The sequence below is a fragment of the Syngnathus acus genome, chromosome 10 (genome assembly GCF_901709675.1).
Source record: "Syngnathus acus chromosome 10, fSynAcu1.2, whole genome shotgun sequence".
NCBI classification, from domain to species: domain Eukaryota; kingdom Metazoa; phylum Chordata; class Actinopteri; order Syngnathiformes; family Syngnathidae; genus Syngnathus; species Syngnathus acus.
Window position 1 is genome coordinate 5,800,689 of NC_051095.1, and position 14,890 is coordinate 5,815,578.

Consider the following 14,890-nt stretch of genomic DNA (forward strand, 5'->3'; position numbering starts at 1 on the left):
TGTACAGGAAGTCAACCATATTGTTATCAAGCCTAAGAAATCAGGCATGTGGTGCCCACAAGTTATCGGCTGAGCACTGACCATTTTCAATGGGAAAACAATACCAGCCATCTGTTTTTCTGGGGTTTCTTTCGATCCGAGCCAAATTTAATCAAGTCGATATTGTCCCGATTGTGAAAGATAAGGCTGGCAAAATCAATAGCAAAGACAAATCATCTTTGCTCGTAAGTAGGTCTTGTATAAATAAATCATCATATGGATTTGTGTGTTTATTGATGTCTCTTTGATGAGGTTTTTGATCGGCTACTCCTTGTTAACGGCATTGAGTTTTGTGACTACAAACCTAACAACAAATTTAGGTTGACTAGGTTGACAAACTTTTTTTAAAACATGAAATCTAATGCCTCTTTATGTTGTATTTTTGTCATTCTTCAAGTTGAAAAATGTTATCACATTGATAATAGCCTCGGCAGTGCATTTTCATATAATGACCTCGGAGCTCGTGAGTGAAAAGATGCGCGCGCGTGCAGGCTCTGTTGATCGATCATGATGAATATAACGTTTTAGCATCACTTCACTTGACACGTCGTCCAATGATAAGAAGAGCAGTGTGGTATTGTAGTATGTTGATACTATAATATTATATAGTGCAGTGGTCCCCAACCACCGGGCCGCGGACCGGTACCGGTCCGTGGGTCACTTGGTACCGGGCCGCGGAGCCGCACAGGAAAAAAAAAAAAAAAAAAAAAAATATATATATATATATATATATATTTTTTTTTTTTCCATTGACGATCAATTCATTCGGGTTAAGACGCTCGTCCCGGTCACGTGACATGTTTCCCCAGTCGAGCCCGCAAAGCTAGCAAAAATGAGTAAGAATTTATTTTGAAAAATATAAAAAATTTGTCGAATCTCTCCCAATTACATCTGTCGGTGCATCTGAAAAATACGGACTCTTGACACAGGGCGCTCGTCTCGGTCACGTGACATGTCACCACAGTCAAGCCCGCGAGGCAAGCAAAAATGAGCAAGAAACAGAGAAGTTTGGAAAGCTTCTTCGGAAAGGGAAAAACGTCCAATGAGGACACTGAAGAAGAAGAGGCTACGACTTCTAAGAAAAGGAAAGCTGCATTTAAAAGAACATTTCTGGAGTCCTACTTAAAATATGGCTTTATCGCCACAGGTGACGAGCCAAGCCCACTCTGCATAATAAGTGGCGACAGGCTAGCTAACGAGGCAATGAAGCCTTCAAACCTGCTTCGGCACATGGAGACCAAGCATCCTGCATTTAAAGACAAACCTTAACCACTTCGGGTGTCATTGTCTCCGATTACGCCTAGATGGGAACGGCTCATTTCTGACAAAAGAGCTCGGTGCTCCCACTAATTCAACGTTTTATTTTTATGTGGTTTATATTTGTTTTTATGCCAGTCGTATCATTTTATTTCATCCTATTTATATATATAAATATTTAAATAATAAATATATAAATATATTTATTTATATAAAGGCCGGTCCGCGAAAATATTTCTGACACGTAACCGGTCCGTGGTGCAAAAAAGGTTGGGGACCACTGATATAGTGTGTTACTGGAGGTCTTGCATAACGTGGACGCGTGGGGGCGCTGTGGTGCGCCAGGGGCGTTGTACTGCTACGTTACACACGAGTAAGCGAGGAATAAACAGTTGCTGAATAAAGAAAGTTGCACGAGCGTTCATTTCTACTCCGTATAAACACAACGAGCAGCATGAGCATTTCTATGTTCATAATGAAAATAACGTTTTAGCAACCCTTCAATTGACACGTCATCCAATGAGAATTAGAGCAGCATGAGCATTTCTTACGTTGATCGATCATGAGGAAAGAACGTTTCAGCATCACTTCGACTGACACGTCATCCAATGACAAGAGCAGCATGTTGATCGATCTCATGATGAAAATAACGTTTTAGCGTCACTTCAATGGACACGTCATCCAACGACAAGAGCAGCATGAGCATTTCTATGTTGATCGATCACGATAAAAATAACGTTTAAGCATCACTTCAATTGACACGTCATCCAACGATTAAGAAGAGCAGCATGAGCATTTCTATTTCGATCGATCATGAGGAAAATAACGTCGAAGCATGTGACACGTCATCCAATGATGAGAGCAGCATGAGCATTTCTATGTTTTAGCATCACTTCAATTGACACGTCATCCAATGTAAGAAGAGCAGCATGAGCGTTTTTATGTTGCTCGATCATGATGAGAATAAAAAGTTCAAGTTACCACATGGTCTTACAATGCCGATAACGGGATAACTTGTTTTGATTTTGTTTATTTCGGCAAATGCAACACGCTTATTACAACTTTACATCCTGCAAAGTGGGCTCATTATTAACTTGGACACTGGATGCTCTCGTCCAAGGCACTGTCGACATCTGCTGGCGATTTCGCCTCAATACACTCATTCACAAGGTTGATAGTTTGTGAACTGCATTAGACATCTCTACCCAATGTATTGAAAATAATAATAATAATAATAATAATAATATGGCGACTATATGATAAGGTCGGCGTTCAATTGACTCAACGGTAGTAGCTGATTATTTCAAAGTAAAGTTGGTCCCATGCTCTCGTGACAGAACAGTAACCCACAAAGCCGAGTTTGACATGAAAATGATCCAAAAGGACACATCAGCCGCCAAATGATTCTTGAAATAATGACACGGGGCTTCTTAACAATCCAATGATGGCTCAATGATACATGATAAGAAAGTAAAACAATACGCCTGGCTGCACTCTACGCGGAGCTCAAAGCCATCCAAATTGCAATCAAGTGATGAAAGTTTCTGACCTGTAGCGCACGTCCAGTGGATACTGATCATGATGACAAAGCAGGTAAGTCGCTCCCACATGTTTAGTGGCGAAGAGACCGTCCGCAAACTCACGAAGTCACTGAAAGTAGAAGAGACCGTCCGCAAACTCACAAAGTCACCGAAAGTAGGCGAATGAAGTCAAAACGGCCAAAGGATGAAGAAAGCTCAAACGACTTGTTTGACTACCCCCAAGACAGGCCGCGCCCACGCGCTATGTGACCGTCACACACGTCACAAAGCCTGCAAGCACACGGACGCTTTCATTTCTTTGACATTTGTAAACGGTCTTTATTTCTACACTTGAACAACAGTAAACAACCAGCGAATCGTCAAATTCCTTGTTTGGCACGCTCAAACATGGAGAATAAAAAACTCTTGAATTCTAATAATCAATTACACTCACCTTTCTTGACTAAGGCGTTAGCCCTTCAGGGAATGCTAGTAAAGCATCAAGTTGGTTGGCTTTCGACAAGACATAACAGCAGTTTTACAAATCTGCCATAAATTAAAAATATACTCCAGGCTGTTAGTTTGCGCTCTATTCTGACTGTCTGCTGTCTGCACACTTGCTCCATTTTTGCTCCTCTTATTTATTATGTTATTTATTTATTATTTATTCATCACTCTTATTTATTCATTGTTTGTGCCTTCTTGTTTTTATTTTTTGTGTTGTTTACTTGTATGTATATTGTGTACTATGTCTTGTCACCGTGGGATAGTGGGAACGTAATTTCAATTTCTTTGTGTGTCTTGGCATGTGAAGAAATTGACAGTAAAGCAGACTTTGACTTTGATTTAATAACGCTAGCATCATTCAGAGGAGCCTGTTCAGTGGGAGCCTGCTCCTCCTCAAGCGTGGGACCAATAGACTGCTAAACGCCATCAACCTGTACAACTCTTCACTTGGGGGAAGGAGGCGATAGGAACAGGGACAAGGGGAGACCTGATTGGCGGAACCCAGTGCAAGAACTGACACTTTATTACTTGAAAATTCATCTTGTTTATCCTTATAGTTACTTCATCACGCAAGTCATTAAGGATTGCGCTCTTTTGGCTATTTTTCCAACCAATTTGCACTCGTTTGTCGGAGCAAATGTCTCATGGGAAGAGCGTGGCAACTGAGTTATGATTATTTCTGTACCCAAGACGTTTCATTTCTTCCGCTCTCCCGTTTGCATGCTCTCCCCGTGCTTGCGTGGGTTTTAACTGACTCGAGTATTTTCAGAGAGACCCTTGGCATATTTCCACCCTACCCCTACAAAAAGTAAAAGAATCATAGCTATGCCAGTGCAATTTCTGCTACCACTACTACTAAGGTTAACTGGCACAACTAACAGGACACAGTTGTCGACAAGTTTCAGCTCACCAGTAACAAAACGTAGTTCTACTAGTGCACAGAAACGTCAGACGGTAGTGCAGAATTACTCAAAGACAGCAGTCGCCTGGCGGCACCTAGTAAACTGGAACGTCGGCGCGGTCCGCAGCCGTGTTCATCCTCCTCACGTTGAGCTCCGCGGCGAGGCCTCGGGATCGCTTGTAAAAAGAAAGCGAGAGCTGGCGGTCCATGAGGAAGTTGTGGTAGAGGGTGGCCAGGCGGGTGCACAGCACCAGCTGCCACTTCTTGTTGCCCACATCCATGGCTGCGGCCAGGGCAAGATGGTAGTAGCCTGCCGCGTCAAAAGGGTCCTGGAGAAAACAAAAAGTAACTCTGACCAAAAAAAGTCAATCAAATGCTTTCTTTTTGACGTTACGTTGAGTATACCCATTTCTTTGGGTGAGGGTCCCTTGTTGGTCATGTTTTCATTTGTATGCAATGCAGCAAATACTTGCCGACTTCATTCTTTGCTTGCCCCGCTGCCTGGCCAAACAATCACGCTTTGAGTCCAAAAGTCCAGTACCTTCAGATCGTAGAAAAGGATGTCCCCCAAGGTCCGGTATACCCTGGCGTAGTAGAGGGCCTCCTCGTCAAACTGCAGAGGGGCCGGGCAGAGGCTCAAAGTCTTCAGGTAGTAGTGTTCAGCCAGCTCACACTGACCTAAACGGTGGTACAAGGAGGCCAGACGATGGTAGGCCACTCGCTCGTTCAGGACCTCACCTGCACGGAGCCACGAGAGGCAAATCTAACATCAGACCCTTTCCTTGCGCAAATGGAAATGCACTAGGACTTGGACCAGTGCCATGTGGGCTGCCATAAGCAAGACGTGCAGGCAGTGCCTACCAGAGATGGGGACTCGAGTCACTGTGACTTGGACTCGAGTCGACTCGAGTCACTGTGACTTGGACTCGAGTCGACTCGAGTCACTGTGACTTGGACTCGAGTCGACTCGAGTCACTGTGACTTGGACTCGAGTCGACTCGAGTCACTGTGACTTGGACTCGAGTCGACTCGAGTCACTGTGACTTGGACTCGAGTCGACTCGAGTCGCTGTTTTGATGACTTGTGACTTGACTTGACAAAAATATAAAAAACTTGAGACTCGACTTGGAAGTTAAAGACTCGGGACTTGACTTGAGACACAATGACTCGAATGACTTCCGTGTTATTTAGTTTATGTTTTCAGTTTGAATACAAAATTAATAATACATTTAAAAAAGTAATATCGATAACACGGTAGGAGCGCAGGCTGAGAATGGCGTTGTCATGATTGGATCGCTACCCTGTCAATCAATCGGTCGTGCCCTCTCTGCCTACCTCACGTGTTTATTGGAGAATCACGCCCCTTTATATCAGACGTGCACAAACACGTCAGCGGGAGCGGTACCTTCGGCTATCGGAATTACCTTTATGACGGCAAAAGACGGACAGCGCACAGTGCAAGGTATGCAACAGAAACATTTCAGACAGCCAGACGACAACTTCAAACTTTGTCCGTTTGAAGTTTATAGAACTCGGGTGTCTCCAGATGTTACAGATGAAACATGAAATGTTTCTCATGCTCTTTACTGTGTTTCTTCTTTCAGATTATTTTCTCATATTTGCAACTCAAATGTGTCAGACACTGTCGGCAGACGTTCATTTGTTTAGATTGAGCTGTCAATCATTGTATGAGGTAATGTCTTTTTTCTTTGATTCCATGGTGTATTTTACTGAGTATCAGTAATTACAGTGCAAATCCAAATTATTGTCATAAGTCTTAAACAGCTATGCCAGTGCAATTGCTGCTACCAACTAACAGGACACAGGTGTCAACAAGTTTCAGCTCACCAGTAACAAAAAGTAGTTCTACTAGTGCACAGAAACGTCAGACGGTAGTGCAGAATTACTAACCGTTAGACACATTGGACAATGATGGTTACTTAAAGTTACTTGTATCTTGTCTTTTCACGTTACTAAGATCAGATTCTGCGGGTAAAATGGCAATAATAAGGTGACTTGACTTGACCTATTTAAGGACTTGACTTGGACTTGACTTGACCTATTTAAGGACTTGACTTGCCCAAGAAAAAAATGACTTGGGACTTACTTGAGACTTGAAGGTTAAGACTTGAGACTCACTTGAGACTTGCACATGTGTGACTTGGTCCCATCTCTGGTTCCTACCTAGCTTGACGCTGATCTCCAGAGCGCTGTGAGCAAATTCCAAGGCTTCTCCGTACAGTTGTAGTTGGAACATGACTTCTGCCAGCTTGTTGCACAGCCTCAGCCTGCTGGAAACGGCGCCGCTCCTGTCCGCCATGGGAAGAGCGCCATCCTGCGTCAAGGGCAGGCACCGAACACAACGAATGAGCAAAGCTACCAAATTCAACCAATCCATTATCTACCTGTCCAAAACTCGCTAGTTCTGTTTTTGTGCTCAGGACAAAGTAATAAAAAGATGACTTTGCACGACCTTGGTGCCAAGGAACCACAGTTAATTGAGAGGTTGCACATTGATACAAAAAAATGGTGCTTTAACGCCATTTTGTAGCACGTATCCCAGTCTTCCCTGGCAATATCGCAGTTCAATTTTTGCAAGGGTATTCCTGCCTAACTTGAGGACTCACGTAGCAATAAGAGCGAGCCAGGAGAAAAGAGAGAGAGAGAGCCGGGAGTAAAGAGAGAGAGAGAGAGAGAGCCGGGAGTAAAGAGAGCGAGCGAGCATTGTTTTGGGGGCACGTACCCTGTAGTAGATGATAGCCTTGTCTTGATCATGGCGGCTGTTGAAGAAGATATCTCCAGCAGCTTCCTGCATCTTCAAGATGAACTTGTTGTCTCCTGTGCTCAGAGCCACATCCTGTGCGACCTGCCCACCACATAAGACAAAAAATGTGTGCCAGAAAACAAAATTTCACTCGTCCACAGTGCAATTTGGAATCAATCTTCATAGCTCGACAAGACAAAAATAAATTCAACAAAATTCATCTCATTCGACCCAAAATGCCAATTAGTGCCTGTTTGCATTTGGGTCTGACCAACAAATCAGAGGACAGAAAAATGCTGGTGATGTCGTGGGCCGGCTGGCAGCTGTACTCCGCACCTGTACGTAAAGTTCCACCAGTTCCGCCTGGCCGAGGAGGTGGTAGATCTTGCCAGCTTGAAGCCATCCGTACGCTTCCTTCTCACTCAGGCCCAGGTCGATGAAAATAGCCAGGCTGCTCTTGGTGTGGTCGAGAGCCGCGCGATAGGCCCTACGTGATGATGCGGGAGCTCACGTTTGGGAGAATTCCACACGTGAACGTCAAGCGCTCGAACCGGGTGGGGAACCTCTGCGTGGCCAGCGAGAGGAAGAGCTGGCTGATGGCTTCCAATGTGTCACCCTCCCGTTCTCGGTCGGGTGTCCCTTGAAGCAGTCGGACCTGGTACCGGCTGTAGATGACGCGCCGGGCCCGGTCCGGACTCTCCCACTCATAAAAGTGGCACAGACGTCTTACCGCCGTCAGCTGGCCTGGCAAATATTAACATGGGGATGATCTGATGTTGTCGTAGTCGGAATTCATGTCTCGTTTTGGGGATGAGAAGGTCCTCTTTTTAGCAACTTACAGTCTGGGAGGTTGGCTTTGATGGCCAGCAGCAAAGCCCACTCGTAGCATCCTTTCCCAAAATGCATCCGCCGCTCGTTCACCCAGTGTTGTCCCAGGTGCAGGAGCACGGCGACAAAGGTCGTCTCGTGCCCTCCGTCCAGCGAGGAAAAGAGCCGCACGGACTCCGTCAGGTGCTTCTGTGCGACTCCTTTAGCTCCGGCCTTGAGACACAGCAGGCCTTTGGGAGGAGAAACCATTGCCACGTCGTTTACTGCAATTCCACTCCCGTCATCGTCGGACGCACGCTGATAAGCAGATAAGTTACCGAGGTTGGCAAGCGCTATGGCTCGGTTGGGCACGTCTTTGTTCTCCTGGCAGATGGCCATAGCGGCGTGGTAGCTCTCTGCCGCCCTGCGAAGGTCACCCATACAACGGAGAGCCACGCCGCGCATGTTGAGCACCAACCCTGGACGCCAATCAAAAAGTTAACACTCAAGACATGTGGTCCAACTTTAATACGGGACTCGGAAACTCGAGCCTGGCTGGAGTCGAGTCACGTGACTCGAGCCCTCGGGTTCTGGTCAAAAGCAGTCACCAAAATCCAGGGACCTCGTCGTGTCACGTGACTCGAGTCGTCGGGTTTTGGTCAAAAGCAGTCACCAAAATCCAGGGACCTCGTCGTGTCACGTGACTCGAGTCGTCGGGTTTTGGTCGAAAGCAGGAACCAAAATACAGAGACCTCGTGTCACGTGACTCGAGTCCTCGGCTTTTGGTCAAAAGCAGTCACCAAAATCCAGGGACCTCGTCTGGTCACATGACTCGAGTCGTCGGGTTTTGGTCGAAAGCAGGAACCAAAATACAGAGACCTCGTGTCACGTGACTCGAGTCCTCGGCTTTTGGTCAAAAGCAGTCACCAAAATCCAGGGACCTCGTCTGGTCACGTGACTCGAGTCGTCGGGTTTTGGTCAAAAGCAGGAACCAAAATCCAGAGACCTCGTGTCACGTGACTCGAGTCCTCGGGTTTTGGTCAAAAGCAGGAACCAAAATCCAGGGACCTCGTGTCACGTGACTCGAGCCCTCGGGTTTTGGTCAAAAGCAGGAACCAAAATCCAAAGACCTTCCAGCGGCGTGGCGCAGTACTCCGGCAGAGCTGCCAAGACCGAGTCCAAGACGCGCAGTCCCGCGCTGGGTTGAACATTGTGAATGTGGAGCCATGCCAGCCAGAGGAGGGCACTCTTCTCTTCAGCCACGTCTGGAGAGGGAGGGGCGCCATCGATGAGTTTGCGCACGACTCGGATGGCGTGGCCGAGCATCCCGTGCTGGTACAAGAGCTGCGACAGACAAAGGGCCAGCCGGCGCTTCCAAATGAATCGTCCTCCTTGACAGTCGCTCAAAGAGAGACACCCGTGCAAATACGTAGCCATGTGCGCTGGGAAGGAGTTGTCCACACAGAAGCGCGACACGAGGAGCAGGCTGCCGAGGCCGTCTGTCAGCGTCGCCGCAGGACGCAGCAGTGCGCTTCTGGCTGAGGAAATACTAAGATGGCGGAGGCCCATTTCCTTGTGCAGCCTCGCCAGGGCGAGATCGCCTCTACTGGGGGAGACGCTCGACCCTCCCTGACACCCAGCGGAAAGAACAAGCAGCCTTTCCAGGTAAGGGACAACTTTGGGCGCCTCTTCACGAGTCCAGTGGTGCATCGCCAGAAGATAGCAAGCCCGGGCTTCGGCCATTGTGTTTTCAGACACAACCGCCTTCTTGAGGGCATATTGCAGAACCCAGCTTTCCGTCGCACATTCCAGGCAGGACGACGTTCCCATTAATAAGGCCGCCAGTCGTTCGGACGTGCCAAAGAAGCGCTCCGCGTTCCTCTGCAGAAGATAAATGGCGGCCAGGTTGGAATAAATGCTAGCCAGCAGCCTGACGTCGGCAAAAGTATCGCGGGGAACACCGAGCGCCTCCTCGAAATAGACCCGGGCCTGGCTGAATTTGGACTTGGCGGCGCAGAACTTGCCCAAAAGGAAGCACAGACGAGTCTGGGACCACAAAAGACTTTGGTTCCTCGCCGTTTCCCTGGCGACGGACAGAAAGGAAATCAACTCGTCCTCGCTTGAGTGGCCGCAGAAGATGGAGGAGGACACAAGTTCGGGTGTCAGTACGTAAAGGGCTCTGAACTCATCTTTGGATTCGCGCCCATCCAGAAAGGAGAGGACCAACGTGATGTTCTCACCGCCTTGTCTTTCTTCAGCCGGCTGGACAGTGAAGGGAGGAGCTTTAATGCTTCGGCCTTTATCCTCTCTGGTTCCCCAATAAACACACGCAGAAGACAAATCCAGAAGCTGCACCAAATTTTCCTGGAAGCAGGGCTCAACCAGGATGGAAGGATCTTCAGAGAAAAAAATCAAAACCGCGCTCTGAGACCAGAATGCCATTCATGTCTTAGGACACTGCCGGAAAAGACTTACGCGACCGATTGGCCGTGGAGTCGTGGTAGCTGAACACATCTGGAATCGAAGGACAAAGAACACACATTTGTATCTTTCAGTCTTCTCCAGACTTGCGTTTTCACAAGTCACAAGTGGATCTCTTGAACATGACCGCATTCTTTTTCGAATTTTCGCAATGGATTGACACACGTCACTTTCCAAGCACATTTCCTACCAAGTTTGTAGCTCCCGCCAGAATCCTTCTGAGAAGCGCTTTGGAGTAAGGCGGTCGGGTCTTCACTGGCATCTTCCCGCAGACTGAAAAAGTCCGCTTCGTCTCCGTCTAAAAGAGCGTCGGTCGAGCTGGACACGCGATGAGATAACGAGCGAGACGACTTTGCTTCTGAAAGCCGTTTTACTCGCTCCGTTTTCACGTTGCGGCCACACACTCACTCGTAGGTGTCTCCCGAGGGTTTCACCAGGCTCGTCCGGAGCAGACCCCTTTCTCCCGTTTCCTCCTTCATGGCCAAGAACCAGCAGTGACAGGACACCAGTCGTCCCACGATGATGATGCGCTCATTGGGGGACACGCTCAGCTCATCTGGACCTTTGGCGTCATATTGCGCGGTAGACACACACGTGCCTGCGGCTGAGCACAAAATCGTGAGCTTAGATAACATGCATTTTTGTGCCAATATTACAACAAATCCCAACCGGTGTGCCAGGAAAAATTCTCCCATTCCGCTGAATTGGTCGACTAAAAAAAATGGAAAAAATAAATAAAAATCATTGTTTACATATACACTCTTCCACTTGATGGCAGGAAGTGAAAACAAGCTGTTTGCACCAGTTGGCATTCGTGAAATGAAAGAACCAGGACACGTCGTCGATGTTAATAAGATGAGCTCATCGTTATTTCACTCGAATGCAATGCCTAAGGTTTCTCATTTCCCCGAGTAGGAGTTTTAAGTTTTTCCTTGCCCGCCTGGGAGTTTAAGATCAGGGGACGTTTGAGAATATTTGTCAATTTTTGCACATGTCCCGAGTGTTGTTAGTCGCGGGGATGATGGTGGGGGTAAGCGAAAAATTCTGGAAATCAAGAAGTCACTGTGTTAATTGGCATTAGGGATAATGCTAATTAAGCCTTATAGCTGTAAAGTAAACCGATGATTATTATAATAATGATGATTTCGGGTTAGGGGTGCGGGAACTGGTTGGTGAATTGAATGGGGTGCGAACAAGGAAAAAGGTTAAGAACCACTGGCGTAAAGGGTAGTCATCTTTTTTTCCTTTTGTCCCAATGATCTATGTGGTGGCTTTGAATACATTGGCTAATTCTGCAGATTTTCTGCTTACTTTTAAAGTATACTTCAACTGGGACTGGTATTGAAAACCTCAATACTCGCCATTATTTTTCAGTGGTGATGATGGTCGGCAAAAGTGTCGAGTTTGAGCTAACTGCTATGACACAGCGCTTGTATTTCAAGTCTGCACTAGTGCAAGTCTAAAACGATTTCATGTCTGAAAAAACACTCATCCCTCAAGACACCATTGAATGTGCCTAGGCTCAGAAATTGAGATAAATTGCAATAATCCAAACTGCCACCTCACCGAAGAGCATGGGGAAGTCACGGGCCGGTTTGCCATCACCCACCAAAATGTTCTCTGGACAAGACTTGAGAAACCACCTGCGGAAACATCACATGAATGCCCAACGGCCACTTTTATCACCATCGTCGAGTGCGCTACGGTTTTCATTTTCGGTGCCGGTTTTACAGTCGACTTCAACGAGAATGATTTCCAAAGATTTTTACAGATTACTGTTGTGATTTTTCTCCCCCCCGCCTATCGGCAGGAGAACCTCATCTGGAACCCGGTAACGCTGCGCTAAACAGAGCTACACTGCATTCTGTGTGCCCGATGTTTTAACTCACTGATGAAAAGGTATCACAGGCTCCAGCGCAGGTTTGGCCCCGGTGCCTCGGGAGCCGTCGGACAAGCAAAGGACCGTCCAGCCCGAGTCCCGGGAGGGAGGCTCAAAGAGCGCCACGTCTCCCTGCTCCAGGTACAGGTCGGGTCCGGAGGTGCAACTATCAAACATCCGACTGGCGGTGCAGCGAGCAAACAGTGACGCTGACGACACAGATCATCACAACTCGCCATTTGCAATCAAATGACACTCGAAGGGACTCGTGTCACCTGACCCGAGTCACCATGTGTCAGGATTTGCAGATAAATATAACAAATGTATCCACTTCACTTTGACTTGGAGTTAGGTTTTGGATGTGATTTTAGACGACTATATTGTTTTGTTGTCGTCTGTTTGTTTGTTCATGACTACCACCCGGTTTGTACCTTCTTCCATGAGGACGCACGTGTAGAGAACATGAAGAGTGTCCTCCGGAACGGAAACTTTGATTCCAAGATGGTTTTCCAAGGAGAGGAACCACAACTCCTTGTCAAACAACAAAAGCTCCATGCAATGACCAAGCCGGCCTATGACAAACACGATATGAGAAGCGCACGAAACATTTTTGGGGGAGAAGCGAAACAGCAACAATATTGCCAACGTACCGAGTGTGTAGTGCGTTGCGAACATCCACACTTCCTCGAATGTTTTGAACGTGACAAAAATCACTTGGTCTTCACTGTCAATGGCAACGAGGTGAGCAGACAACTCCTATTTGACACAGTTTTTGTTGCTTGGTGATTTCCCCCGAATGACCTTCCGAGTGTGTTTTTGTGACGTACCTCAATGAGAGTGCTGAGCTCAGTGCTGTCAGCCTGCTGAGTGCGCAGTTTCCCTCGCAGCATTTCCTGCGACTCCTCGTGTGCAGGAAGACGCTCGTGACCCGTGACCGCATCCAGGCGCACGGGCAGAGCTGAAAGTGCACAAAAGTCAGGGATCATCCTCCAAATCTTCCGGCATGCCTTCGCAACGACATCACTCGGTTTTAGTAACTATCCATCCATCCATTTTCTGTACCGCTTTGCCCCCACGGGGGTCGCGGGCGTACTGGAGCCTATCCCAGCAGTCATCGGGCAGTAGGCGGGGGACACCCTGAACTGGTTGCCAGCCAATCGCAGGGCACACAGCGAGAGACGAACAACCATCCGCACTCGCACCTAGGGGCAATTTGGAGGGCTCAATTGCCCGACCAAGCATGTTTTTGGAATGTGGGAGGAAACCGGAGTGCCCGGAGAAAACCCACGCGGACACGGGGAGAACATGCAAACTCTACACACGGAGGGCCGGAGGTTGAATCGAACCCGCCCCCTCCTAACTGTGAGGCGGACGTGCTGGCCAGCGCGCCGCCCGTTTTAGTCACTAAACACCACAAAACAAAACAGGCTATAGTTTGTCTCATTGTTCAATTGTGTTAAGAAACAAACAATACAAAAACATGTATTTGCCTGTTCTAGCTGCACTTTGATACACACTTTAAGATTAATGAGTGACTTCCGAGGGTAAATGTGTAATCTCCTTGAAATGGGCTCACATGACATGTCTACAGCTGGGGTCATGCGTGCAATGTGGAAAATAAACGGAAAAAAAGGAAGTAACCTGTTGGAAGGTTCTCGTCAGATGTTCCCTTCAGAGTGGCAGCAACACCTGGAGGAAGATGGAGAGGAAAAATAAGAAGACAAAGATGTATTTGTTTAAATTGCCGCAGAGCCGTTCGCCGACAAAGCAACTAGTATTGATGGGCATTGTTGAAAAATGCGTAAGAATGACCCGTGACAGAATTGGTTACAACATAAAATAGGTAAATAGATTAAAAAAAGAAAAAAAAAAGTTATTTTTTCATACCAAGTCGACTGTGTCGTCTGCTTTTTTCCATCGCGTTCACTTCTGCTGGTCACTTCGACACTGAAGACACAAGTGAGCATTTCTCTGAGAAGGAAACAAGTGTCAAGCCCACAGCGGCTGCTCTGGCTCTCCAAAATAAAGGTTAGTTCACGAGTCAAAGAAACACTTTAAATCCATTACTTTATTTTCAGAAATGAAATGTTGCGCATTTAAAAGGAATCCTTACCTTCACGTTTCGACTCTTACATTGAGCCAAGAACTCCTCAATTTCCGGCTTACGTGGACTGAAAAAAAGAATGCTTTATTTACCCATTTTGACAAAGACTTACTCTTCAATGTGTGTATGTATGCTCCCTCAATGCTGCTATTTGTTGGTTAATAATCACCAAGTAAAAAACAGCTCAAGTGCTTTTGCTGGGAGCGTGTTCGCTTTTGCGCGTGAAGCGCGCGGCCTGGCGTCTCTGCCTCAGCCAATCATAATCGCTTATCGCGTTGTTAACCACCCAGTCTCCACTTAGTGAAGCAGCCAGGGTTGCGTCAGGATTACGCACGCAGTTTATTCAATAAATTCATAGTAACGCAGTGCATTTAGCGTTCAGTAACGATTACGGCGTTACAACGACGGAAACAGTCATTTGTTAGATTACCACGTTACTGAAAAAATAACGGCGGTACCTAAAGGCGTTATTTTAAACGCCGTTATTCCAAACATTGATATCAACACAAGTCCAATCGTGTTTGTCAACAATATACATATTGTATTCCACAGGTGTCAAACTCAAGGCCCGGGTGCCAGATAAGGCCCGCCACATCATTTTATGTGGCCCACGAAGACAAATTGTGCATCA

At 47.0% G+C, this 14,890-nt stretch overlaps 1 protein-coding gene across 4 annotated transcripts; it reads right to left on the reverse strand.

The window, feature by feature from the left end:
• Window positions 1-3,929: 3,929 nt before the first annotated feature.
• On the reverse strand, window positions 3,930-14,460 carry LOC119129378 (SH3 domain and tetratricopeptide repeat-containing protein 1-like). 4 transcript variants are annotated; one of them, XM_037262574.1, is made up of 20 exons: window positions 14,269-14,460; window positions 14,043-14,102; window positions 13,797-13,844; window positions 12,983-13,113; window positions 12,806-12,911; window positions 12,587-12,727; window positions 12,166-12,364; window positions 11,843-11,919; window positions 10,685-10,880; window positions 10,467-10,594; window positions 10,271-10,309; window positions 8,926-10,191; window positions 8,134-8,274; window positions 7,828-8,046; window positions 7,552-7,732; window positions 7,325-7,475; window positions 6,968-7,090; window positions 6,364-6,559; window positions 4,766-4,962; window positions 3,930-4,553 (listed from the first exon to the last, which is right to left on the reverse strand). In XM_037262574.1, exons 2-20 carry the CDS (start codon window positions 14,071-14,073, stop codon window positions 4,320-4,322), a joined length of 3,804 nt encoding a protein of 1,267 aa, XP_037118469.1. In that variant the 5' UTR covers window positions 14,074-14,102; window positions 14,269-14,460; the 3' UTR covers window positions 3,930-4,319. The 4 variants fall into 4 exon arrangements, with proteins under 4 accessions (XP_037118469.1, XP_037118468.1, XP_037118470.1 ...); XM_037262573.1 differs by having other exon boundaries at window positions 14,043-14,126; XM_037262575.1 differs by lacking the exon at window positions 14,269-14,460 and having other exon boundaries at window positions 6,409-6,559; window positions 14,043-14,222.
• Between the last annotated feature and the right edge of the window lie 430 nt (window positions 14,461-14,890).

Coding starts and splice junctions, on each gene's coding strand:
- LOC119129378 (XM_037262574.1), bottom strand. CDS start 14,073: ATGGAAAAAAGCAGACGACACAGTCGACTTG. Junction 7,476..7,551: donor CTCTCGCTGGCCACGCAGAG/GTTCCCCACCCG, acceptor ATCATCACGTAG/GGCCTATCGCGCGGCTCTCG. Junction 4,963..6,363: donor CACACATGTGCAAGTCTCAA/GTGAGTCTCAAG, acceptor GGCTCCGTGCAG/GTGAGGTCCTGAACGAGCGA.